General features: G+C 54.1%; 1 protein-coding gene across 1 annotated transcript in view; it reads right to left on the reverse strand.

The window, feature by feature from the left end:
- Positions 1–3,669: 3,669 nt before the first annotated feature.
- Positions 3,670–11,841, reverse strand: part of ARID3A (AT rich interactive domain 3A (BRIGHT-like)) — a gene marked incomplete at its 5' end in the record, with an annotated part of 31,531 nt that continues 23,359 nt past the window's right edge. The window contains 5 exons of the mRNA XM_010844646.1: positions 3,670–7,044; positions 7,465–7,563; positions 9,099–9,380; positions 11,228–11,475; positions 11,770–11,841. Coding sequence (XP_010842948.1) covers positions 6,860–7,044; positions 7,465–7,563; positions 9,099–9,380; positions 11,228–11,475; positions 11,770–11,841 — 886 coding nt within the window. The remainder of the gene's footprint in view (positions 7,045–7,464; positions 7,564–9,098; positions 9,381–11,227; positions 11,476–11,769) is intronic.

Genomic DNA, 11,841 nt, shown 5'->3' on the forward strand with positions numbered 1-11,841 from the left:
CCACCGCCCCGGACGTGCGTAATCATCAGCGAGACGCGGGCGACTGCGCCGTGCCGGATAGAGCGGCGCACAGGTTGCCTGGCTCAAGGCTGCCGGCTGTCCTGCGCGCGCGCACACACCTCAGGGCGGGGAGCGGGGGGCTGCCCTATGAACCAGGCTGAGTTATCTTCCTGCTCTGCGAAAAATAAGGGGTGCACCGCCTGGTTAGAGCTCTTAGAAGGATACTTCTTCCAAAAATAGATGGCGAAACCAAGGCGTAGAGTCTCCTGAGAGCAGTTAGTATCTTTAGAGCCTGGAGGTCTGGCTTGGCCCTTTGCACTGGGCGCTTTGGCCAAGCACGCAACTTCGCAGATTCTTCTTCTTCTTCTTCTAATTGTGCAAATACTGAGTACCGACCTCACAGGATCGAGACATTGCACGTAAAACAGGCTACGCTTCTAACATAACAGGTAGTGATAGTCGTGTCCGACTCTTTGCGACCCCATGGGCTGTAGACCACCAGGTTCTTCTGTCCATGGGATTTCCCCGGCAAGAATACTGGAGTGGGTTGCTATTCCCTCCTCCAGGGGATCTTCCAGACCCAAGGGTCGAACCTATGTCTCCTGCATTGCGGACAGATTCTTTGCCGGCTGAGCCACCAGGGAAACCCCAACAAAACGTAGCTGGCGTTCAAAACAGCCAGTTAGATGTGTGTTCGTGGACCCAGGGTCCGCCTCCCCCTGGACCTCGCTTCTTCGGGGGCCACAAAACCCACATTTTAATTTCAGCAACTTGGTGCAGGTCGAACAAATCGTGAGGTCTAGGGAGCACTCAACCTCGTGTCAGAGTGCTGGCTGCAGGCTGTGTCCGCAAACAGTACATTTTATTTTATTTTTTAAACAGTACGTTTTAAATAGGGAATTAGTTGCCAACCTTTGGAAAGGGAGAATTCGCTCAAAAGTCGCGGTCTCATGCCTGTCCTGGGCGGTGTACCCAGAAGCAATATGGGGACTGGGTGCTGTGTACGTTCCCCAACCCCGCCGCGCGATCTAGGAGGAGAGGATGGGCAGGAGAGGGGAGGAGGGGGCGTTCCTGGAGAAGGCGCGGCGCTGGAGCCGGGGACTCCGCAGGCCCAGGCCCGGCCGCCAGGTGGCAGGCTCGAGCCAATCACCGAGATGCTAGAGGGAGTCGCTCCAAGCCCGGGGGGCCAACAGCAACAAGCAGCAACCGGGGAGAGGGGGCGGGACGCGTCAGAGGGTGTCAGGGGGTACCGGCCTGATCGGTCGGAAAGGCTTCCCTGAACAGGTGTCCAGAAGAGAAAGAGGGACAGACGCGCGAACAAAGGCCCTGAGGCTGACCGTGGTGGGGGGAGCTGGACATGGGGACCTGGGTTTTATTTTATCCCAGGGAAGTTGGGGGGAGGGGTGTGGAATGTGAAACTGAAGGACTTTTGTAAATTGGAGAGAGGTGGGTGTCCAAATCTCCAGAAGCTTCCAAAAGGGGAAACTGAGGCAAGTACTACCTAGTCTGAAGATGAATTGGAGCTAGAACCCCGGTTCCTCAAACTTTTTTTGTTCTTAATGAAACACCTTGAATGGTTATTTACATTTTCCAGATACCATTTTCCCCAAACCACATCTTTCTCTGAATCTTGGGCATTCTCTGGAACCCCAGTTGAGAATGGTGACACCCTGCACCTCCCAGGAGTGGGCCAAGGTGGCCTTTTTCCAACCACCAACTCAGGGCTTGAACCCGGTCCTCCTTCTGAGCAGAGGGGCAAGTCACTGCCCAGCTCTGGGCCTCAGTTTCCCCAGGGGCCAGTCGGGAATGCTGATTTGAACCCTGGGTCTGGGTGCTCCTCTGGGGAGGTCTTCCCTGGCTAAGTTGCCAAGCAACTTAGCCTCCTGGGGTTCCAGGAGGAAAGGTGGGCCCTGCAGGTGCAGGTCGAAGGGGGACCTGTTACAAACAGAAGTCGAAGACGTGGAAGCCAGGGCATGGGCAGGCCAGGGCTCCGCTGGAGGGCAGGCAGCTGCGGTGCAGTCCCGGGCCCCCTCCTTCCCCTCCTTCCTTTTCCCCTCCTCCCGTCACTGGGGACCCAGCTCAGCTGGGCTGATGTGTGAGGTCAGAGGTCACCCCACCCCCAGCCTGGTTCCGGAATGAGGACAGACCAGTTGTGTCAGAGGGCCAGGACAAAAGCCACACTTTGGGGGCCTCTCGGACCACCCAGTCGCCAGACCTCCTTGGTGCCAGCCTGGTGTCCCATCCCAGATCCACTAACGCTCCTAGGCCTGAGGACGTAAGGGTGGGGGCGGGGCAGAACGGGGAAACCGAGGCACAGAGGTCTGCAAAACCGCTCTGGGTCTAAGCCCCCCAACCCCGTTCTTTATTCCCTACTCGGGTATTAAGCGCCTTCTGTTTGCAGGCTGAGGGTACACACTGCCCGGTCTCCCGCCCTGCCCACCTGGAGCCGGAGCCCAGAGAGGGGGCACTGTGGGTTGGCGAGGACCGGGAACCCAGGCTCAAATCCAGCGCCTAGCCTGCTAAGTGCACTAATGGCGTTGCGGAAGGCTGATGACTCAAGCGAAAACCCTCTTCTTCGGGCTCCGGGCTGGCTCCCGTGGCTCTGCTGATCAGACGTGGTTTTGAGTTTCACCTCCAGGGAGGCTCCCCCGGCCTACTCACAGGCACGGAGTGGGAGGCTCCGCGGGGATCTGAGAGGCTAGGGAGGAGGGGGTGGGGCCCGACCCCCTCCCTGCATCCCTCCCCAGCCTCGGGGCTGTGTAACCTCAGGGCCTCTGGGCCCCTCTCTGGGCCTCTTCAGAGGAATGAAGATGCTGGACTGGCCGATCCAGTTTGCCCAGAAGGCCTTAAAAAAAAAAAAAAAAAAATCACTTTTACTTTACCTCCGAGACCGGGAGGGCAGGGGGGCTCTGAGAGGCAGGTGGGTTAACCCCTGTCCTCTGAGTTCCTCAGGTCCCCCTGGTTCACAGAGGCTGGGACCACGTGAATGGGCTACAGGGAGGCACATGCACCAGGAGGGGTGAAATTGTTTTTCCTCCCTCAATGCAGACTTAGGGGCTGACCCAGGCAGGAGAGACCGGCCCAGGCCAGCGGATGCCGGGGAGCCAGGTGGCAAGAGGCCAGTCCTACCCACCATTTGGCCACGCTGACCTTGAGGCCATTAGTCCTCTGTTCATGGGGTGGGGGCGAGAGGTAGATGAAGAAAGGATACTTAGAAAATGCTCAGGTGTTTCCCTCCCAGGTGTGTTGAGCCCGAGGGTCCCAGGGCTAAGTCTGCCTCTTGGTCCGCTTACTTTGGGTCCTCAGGTCAAGTGTAGAAGTGTGGACTGAACCACAGCCGGAAGGCTGGGGAATGGGTGCTGGGTGGACCCATATGGCTGCCAAGACTGCCTGGGCTCCTCCTGGTGGGCGTGTGGGGGTCCCTACATTTCACCCACAAGGGCCAGGCACTGCTGACTTGGGGGTGGGTTGTCCACTGTCCCCTCCTCCCCCCACCATGGCACCCACTGGAGGACATCAGGGATGTGGCTTAGTGGTCCTGGGGGGCACAGTCCCCACTGGGGGACCTCACCATCAGGCCCTCAGCCTCCTGCCACCAGGAGCAGAGTAGGGGTGGGGCGACGCCCAAAAAAACCACCAGAGGAGCCGTTTTCTGTTAAAAGTCAGAAGTGTTTTGTCTTGTTTTAATATTTCATCAGCTTTACAGGGTTACAATTGTCTTAAATATTTCTGAAGTTTAAATACAATCTGCATAATAATGTTATAAAATGTAAACTTTCAGTGTTCGTTTAAATTTCAAAATCACACTTTTTTTTTTTGTCTTTTTCCCCCCTTCCTTTTAATACCTGAATATCCTGCAAAAACTGAAATAAATCGTCACAGGCTGCCCTGCCACAGCCAAGGTGCGACAGGTTGAGCCCAGCCAGAGGTAGAGAGTAGTTTTACGTCTTTTTATTGGAAGTTTTTTTTCCCTTTAACCTGAGTTCAGGCGTGCTCCCCACGCCTTCTGACAAACCCCAGAGAAACTGAAATTTCACAAGTCAGGCATGAAAGGCTGAAGTCGTGTTTGCCAAGAAAAAAATGCAGAAGCAAAATTAAGGGAAAAAAAATGGTGGTGGGCAAAAATGCTAACAGTGAGAAAAGTGACTGTACAAACACACAACTATTACAAACCAACCCGCCACCCCGTGCCCACCCCCCACCCCTGCCCACCCCCCAGCTGGACAGCTACAGACCTGCGGCCAGTTTGGAGGTCACAAGGAAGGTTCTAGAAGCAGCCCGTCCACAAGCATCAGCAGATCAGGGGTACCCCTCGAGCCCCTCTCCACCCTGAGTTTGGGGGTCCCCATCCAAGGCATGCTGCTAAGCCCCACCTGTTCAGGAATGAACAGCACTCAACCCCGGTCCCCCGGGTTTGCATAAAGGGTGCTAAGTGCACCCCAGAAACCCACACCAATAGGTAGCGGTGGGGCTGGGAGTGTGGGGGTGCTGATTGAAGCGACCTAGGCAGAGGCAGGGCCCCTTGGAGGACGAAGTCCCTCCTGGCCCCAGGACCCCCTGCTATTCCCATGGCTGGTGGGTCCCCTCTCCTGGGCCCATGCCCCCTCCCCTACAATCATCAGCGTTGCCCAGCACCACAGGCACACCCTGAGTCAGATGCAGGGTGGGGTGGGGCATTGCCTGCACGAAGCTCTGTCCCCTGATGCCGGGTCCCCGCGACACAGGTCGATGCAACAGCACACATGCGTGGGACCCTGAACTGGAGGCTAGGGAGGTGGGCACCTGGGCGGGGGTTTTGGCATCAAGAGTCAGACCTGAGGTAGAAACCGAAACTCGCAGCAGACACCCCCCCTCTATGAGGCCGGCAGGAAGCGGGTAGGGGGCAGAGGGCAGCCCCACACACTCTCGGGGTCAGGTGAGGGAAGAGCAGAGAGAGAAGAGAGAACAAGAGAACGGCAAACAAGAGGGGGCAGATTGTGTCTGGGAACAAAAGGATCACCCTCCCACAATGATTGTGCCGCTGCAGTGGGAGACGACAGGAGGGGAGACTGTTCTGGAAGCAGGAAGAAAGGCCCAAGCCCTGTGCCACCCTCTCCTGGGAAGGTGGGGGGCGTCAGCAACCCTGAGATACACCAAAGAAATGGGTTCCCTCCCAGAGACACACCTCACCCCACAGGAAGGCAAACCCGATGAGACTGGGGGCTCAGGACCACCCCCAAGGTCTCCAAGGCAACAAGATGATGCCTGGGTTGGGAGACAGCAGGCTGCTGGTGGCGCCCCACCCCTCCGGTCTGGTTAGGCCGGGCTCCAGGGTCCAATTAGAGTTTCCAGGCTCACCTGGGAACAGCTGCGTTCTTCCCAGCCCACCCCCACCCTCAGACGGATGTGAAAAAGCGCTACCTCGCTACCTCGAATGAGGGAGGCACAGCCCTAGCCAACACTACCTGGTCCCATGGACGGAAGGAAACTGGGCCCCCAAAAGCACACCTGGGCTTAAGGAGGACGGATGTGCAGGTGCCCCTGACCCCCAGCTGCATGCCACCAACGCCTGCCTTCTGACCCAGGGAACAGGGTTGAGGAGGGGGAGGAGTGCAGGGCCCCCTCGGCCTGCAGTTCCTCGAGTCACTGCAGGGCTCCCAGCATTTAGAGGGACAAAGTTAAAGAGATGAGAATGGGAGTGGGGTGGGTGAGGGGGTTCAGGGTGCCATGGCCCCAGAAACCTCACCCTGAGCTAAGGCCGGCTCACCCCCATCCCCAGACATGGCATCCCCAGAAGCAGTGCTCTCAGGCAAGGCCAGTCCCCAGGCCGTGTTCATCCCTGAGACAGGAGCCTGGGGTTGGCAGGGGAGCACCCCCCACCCCAGCAATTTCTCCTTTTGAGTTAAGACTTCAGGGCTCCCGACTGAGGAGCCCAGCCTGAAACACAAGTCCGGTGACATCTAGCATTCAGCATCCCTGCCCCTCTTCCCCCAGGACCCCGCCATGCACCCCCCACCCCAGCCAGCCCAGCCCAGCCCACAGCACCTGAGTTCATCGGCTCTGCTGACTCCAGCCCAGGCATCCAGTGTCCTGGGCCCACTGCACCACAGGAAATGCACAACCGAACCCAAATCAGTCATGGGAAAAATAAAGGGTATTACTTGGGTTTTTTTGCCTTTTTTTTTTTTTCTTTTTCAAGTCCAGTTTCCCTGAATGAACACAAATATATAGATATATATATATCCTTTTCCTAGGTTTGATTCCTCCCCCAAGAATAAAATAGAATATTTACAAAACAAAACCCCTAAAACCTCTTAAAAACCCTATAGAGTTTGAATTTCACTATTTCTTTTAAAAAAACAACAACAGTTCCCAAAAGCAACAACAAAAAAATTCAACTGATCTTGGCTCAGGGGTTTCATTCAACACAAGGAGCTGGGTGTGGTGAGTGTGTGACAAACGGACAAAAAAAAAAGCAAAGAAAAAAAACAGATAAAAATGAAAAAACACAGTGCAGGGATGTATGAGGTAAACAGGATTGGCCTGTTGAAACCAGACACCAGTCCACATGGGTCCACCAGGGCTTCAGGAAAGCCCTAGTAGACATTTGCCTCTCTCATTTCTAATTTCCTTTGATATTCTCACAATTCATCTCTGAATGTCCAAAACCTGAGTAATTCAAGTGTTCCTTGGTTTTCCCATTTTATTAAATTTTCTTTATATATGTATACATATTTTTCTTCTCCTTTTGGTGTTAAGCTGTTGCTCCTCTGTGGATACCTCCCCTCCCCACCCGTATCTTCCGCCATCCCAGCCCCTGCTTGGCCCACCTGGACCCCCTGCCCATTCTGGCAGGTTCCCAGGGTGGGGAGTGTAGCGGTTAAGGCAATGAGTTGTTTGAGGTAGATGTGGGGGGTGCAGACATCCCTGCCGGCCCTGCCTGGCTGCCTGCACTGCTGCTGCTGCTGCTGTTGGTCCCGCTGTTTCCTCCCCGGCTGCTGCTGCCTCCACCTTTGCTGGGAGCGGAGGGTGGCGTGGGGGCCGGCGGCTGGGCAAACAGCACTCCTGGTGCAAGGACAGGAGGAAAGACAAGTCGTGGAGAATGTAAAAGGTCACATGACAGGGGCAAGCCATTCCTGAGCGATTCCCAGCAAAGTCCCTCTCCCCCAGGACACCACCACTTCCTCAAGCCTCCCCTCATGGGGTCTTTACAGCAACAGAGCTGTTCTGTGTCAACATTGCCACCTGGTGGCCTATAGGAGTCATGGGTCTGACCACATTATTTTTGAAGTACACAACACGTGATATGACCATGCTGAGCACTTAGTACTTGCTGAGCACCTGGCTAAGTATAAGACACAGACTATCTTTCATACTCTAGTCTCATAAGGGAAGAGCTCTGGGCTCAAGCCAGCCACACCGGAGGGGCAACCAGGACTCCGGAAAGACATGGTCAAAGTGGGCGTGCATGCCAGGCCAGCCTACCTGTGTACATGATTCCATTAATCTCTACTGACATGCTAATACTGTTGCTGCCATTGGTGCTGGTCAGGTTCGCAGCCGAGTCCTGGCGGCTCTCGGAGGCTGCAGGAAGAAGAAAAAACACCCTTTGTCACCGAAAACCAGCCCCCATGCAATGAGCTGTATCATGTGGGTCATCCCCACCAGATGTGAAGCTTCACAAAGCTTCAGACCTGATCTCTCAGCAGCGCACACAGTAGGTATTCAACAAATACTTATTGAATAAGAATGTATTTGTCTTGAATTTGCTTTTTTGCATGATTACAACTCTTGTTTTCCCCTAATAATTAAAAAAATTTTTTTTCTTAATTTTTTGGCTTCACTGCAAAGCAGGTGGGATCTTAGCTCCTCAACCAGGGATGGAAGTCTCATGCCCCCTGCAGTGGAAGTGGAAAGTCTTAGCTACTGGACTGCCGGGGAAGTCCTTTTCTAATAATTTTTATTGGAGTATAGTTGATTTACAATGTTAAGTTTTTCAGGTGTACAGCATGATTACAAGTCTTAAGCAATGTGCTTGTGCTTAGTCACTCAGTCGTGTCCGACTCTTTGCAACCCTATGGACTGTAACCCGCCAGGTTCTTGTGTCCATGGGGATTCTCCAGGCAAGAATACTGGAGTGGGTTGCCATTCCCTTCTCCAGGAGATCTTACCGATCCAGGGATTGAACCTGGATCTCCTGCATTGCAGATTCTTTATTGTCTGAGTCACCAGGGAAGCCCAAATCATGTCATTCTTTTTAATGGCCAAAGTATTCCAGCCTTGGTTCATTCATTCCCCTACTGATGGACACACTAGGGACATCATGCAAACATCTGCAGTGAATATCCTTGGACACCTGAGTTTCCCTGAGCCCTTGCATCAGCTCTGCTCTAGATACCAAGCAGAATCACCCAGTCCTGGGGCAAGTACATCTTCTATCTTTAAAAGACATTCCCGGGACTTTCCTGGCAGTCCAGTGGTTAACGCTCCATGCTTCCAATGCAGCAGGCACAGGTTTGATCCCTGGTCAGGGAACTAAGATCCCACATGTTCCGAGGCACAGTCAAAAAAAAAAAAAAAGACTGCCAAGTTGTCACCTGTTTACACGCCCACCAGCAGGACCAAGGGGGCCCATTTCTACCACATCCTGAACAATATTTGATATTATCAAACTCTGATGGATGAAAAATGGTATCCCCTAGTTAACTTGCAGAGCCCCAAAGACATGGAGGTGAACAATTTTTCCTATTAGTTTATAAGTTGTACTCCCCAGGTGACTCAGTGGCAAAGAATCCATCTGCCAATGCAGGAGCCACAGGAGACGTGGGTTCAATCCCTGGGTTGGAAAGATCCCCTGCAGGAGGAAATGGCAAACTACTCTAGTATTCTTGCATGGAGAATCCCATGGACAGAGAAGCCTGGCAGGCTATAGTCCATGGAGTTGTACAGTTGCATACGACTGAGTATGCATGATGAGTCCCAGCTGCCCATTCCTTGTACTGGTCTGTTAATCTTTTTTTTCTTGTTGATCTGTAGGCACTCTTTACATATGTTGGCTATGAGGCCCTTCTCTTGTGCTTGTGCAAGAAGCACAGAGGGTCTGAGTGCTGGGGTGGTACCTTGGCTGTTGATCCGGATGCTCATAGGCAACTGTGCTGTCATGGCCAGGAAGTTCTGCTGAAGTGCCCGCTGCATCAGCCGCTGCTGTTCCTCTGCCACCAGGGCCATCTTCTTCTCAGGAGGCTCCCCAGACTCCAGTTTCTCCCTAAGTTGCTCCAGGGCAGCTGCCTGGGCTGCCACGGCCGCCTGGGCTGCTACTGCCTGGGCCGCCACCACTGGGTGACCTGCCAGGGAGACTGGCAGGCGGCCGGGGACTGTGATAGGGATGGCTGCATCCTCCTCTGGACAGGAGAGAAGAGGAGTTGGTGGCCAGAAGGGAATGGAGGTAGCTTAGTCCCTGCTTCCCACACAAGGCAGGAAGGTGCCTCCTTGAATACCTTCCCTGATGGGGTGCTCATTTCCTCTCCAGGGATGAAGTGGACAGATTTTGGAACAAACACAAGTGCTAAGAGCCTTTCTACTCTCAGGCTGACATCAGATACCACCATAATGGTAACAATACTCGTGATAGTATACACTACTGCTTGGCATTATTAAGTAGTATTATACAAAGACCATAGTAGCACACATTACATACACATACAATACTAACTGCAAGAAGAGCTCGCCACATCTTGTCTAAAGCACTTAATGTGAACCATCTCAACAGCCCCATTTCTACCTAGACACCCTCTTCTCCACTTTACTGCTGAGAAAGCCAAGGCTCAGAGAGGATGGATAACTTTCCTGAGGCCATTGAGCTGAAGAGAAGTTGAGCTGAAATCAAACGCATGCAGCCCAAGGCCAGAACCAGCTCTGGACCATTCTCCTCTCCAGCGGTTGAAACAAACAACCCCATCATTCCCACTCACTGGTCCCACTGTGACCCACTCTCTCTTCTCCCAATTCTTCCTCCTGAGTCTCTCCCTAGTGGCCGGGGGCTGCCTCTCCAGGATGGACCCCATTGCAACTTTTGCACTTGCCAGCCCCTCTGCCCTGGAGTCTCTGCAGCCACCTCTGCTACTCTTGGCTCCAAAGAGCCCCTCGGACCCATTACAACCATCTTTCCCCAGCTCCCTCATGAGCTCCATCGGGTTCAGATCTCTCTTTTGTTCCCCACTGTCCTCCTGAGCTCCAGCACAGGGCTCACAGAGAACAGATGCTTAATGATATTCACAGGTATGGCTGTGACTCCCTGAGGCTGGGGTGGGGTAAACAGAGGCCCATGGAGGTTGGAGGAGCTGACACTGGTGAGATCTCCTTCACCTTAGATCTAACCAGCCCTGAATTCTCAGGTTGCTGGGAGATCACCCTGGATACCTGGGCCAAGTCTGTGACATAGGGAGTCGCAGTTCGTGTGGCAGATGAGAAACGGGACCTCGGACAGGTGCACCAGCCTGCTTGAGGCCAGGCCGCCACATGAGCTGTTGGTGATTCTGTGTTAGGAAGGATTCAGAGGCTCCGTGATCGACTGGTAAGGTCTAGGGTGTTGCACGCTGGGCATTTTACACACTGAAGGTCCCCAACAACTCCACAAAGGTATAATCTCCTGCATATTTACCCATAACGAGAGCTAGGCTCAGAAAGGGGCAGTGAGCACTGAGCAATAGCTTCAAGGATGATTACAGTCAGTTTGATGACCCACACTGGGACCATGTGTTTAGAAGAATTCTAAAGCTCAAAGGGAAAAGAATACAGTGATCAACTAGCAATGTCTCCCACATGCAAGGGACTAGAGATAACCAGGGGCAGCAGCCTGGACCAATGCTACAATAAAAGAGTGATTAATCAGCAATGTTTGCCATGAGCAAAGGATAGGAAAATTGGGCATGGTTTGCCTTGTCCACCTTGGCACAGAATTGGAGGTAACAACTATTGATTCGTGATGTACACCAAGGGCACAGGTTTAGGGGAAACAAATTGATTAGAGATGTCTGCCTGCCATGGGCCAAGGCTGGAAGGAACAGCAATTGACTAGTAATATCTGCCATAGGCATACCACTGGTGGGTAGGTAGCCCCCTTCCACACCTACTTTGGGGCCTATCTTCCTGGTCACCCAGAAAGGGAAAGAGACATCCCCATCCCTAGGTCACACTGCCAGGCTAAAGGAGAATCATGATCAGGCCCCAGGCCCTGCGCAGCCCTCACCTTTCTTGATCTTGGGGGCTGGGGTGATGGAGCTGCCGTTGGTGCTGGCGGCCAGGCCCAGGGAGGACACAGGCAGCTTGGGCGAGGACAGCATGCTGTGGGCCCCGCCCGGCGAGTAGGCGAAGAGGGAGCCCCCAAAGCTCTGGCGCCGGCCCTCCCTCCGATTGCTGTCGATGGCTGCCTGGAGCTCGTTGGGGTTGCTGAGGCCACGCTTCTCACACTCGTAGGGGTACAGGTACTTCATATACCTGTGGGCAGGGACAAGAGGCAGGATGGCACCCAGGACACCTTGGGGGTCTGCTTGAAGCCAAGCCCCACCTCCCTGCCTGGATGCCCATGGGTCCTCTGAGCCCCTGTCCTCACCTATGCTGTTCCCTCTGTCGTGATGCCTGTCCTGCAGCACGTCCCATCCCCACGACCACCACCTGCTAATTCTTGAGCATTCAACCAGCAGGGCCGAAAGGCCGAGACTTTCCATGACCCCCTGCTCTGTGGTCCTTTCTACCTAGGGTCCTTTCTGCATGGTGTGAGCGGGCACTTACTGGGTGCGCAGTGTGAAGGCAGCGCTGGTGATGGATGTGGGCAGGTTCAGTCCCTTGGTGATCTCCCGCCAC

The sequence above is a fragment of the Bison bison genome, unplaced genomic scaffold (genome assembly GCF_000754665.1).
Source record: "Bison bison bison isolate TAMUID 2011002044 unplaced genomic scaffold, Bison_UMD1.0 scf7180017864203, whole genome shotgun sequence".
Classification (NCBI taxonomy): Eukaryota; Metazoa; Chordata; class Mammalia; order Artiodactyla; family Bovidae; genus Bison; species Bison bison.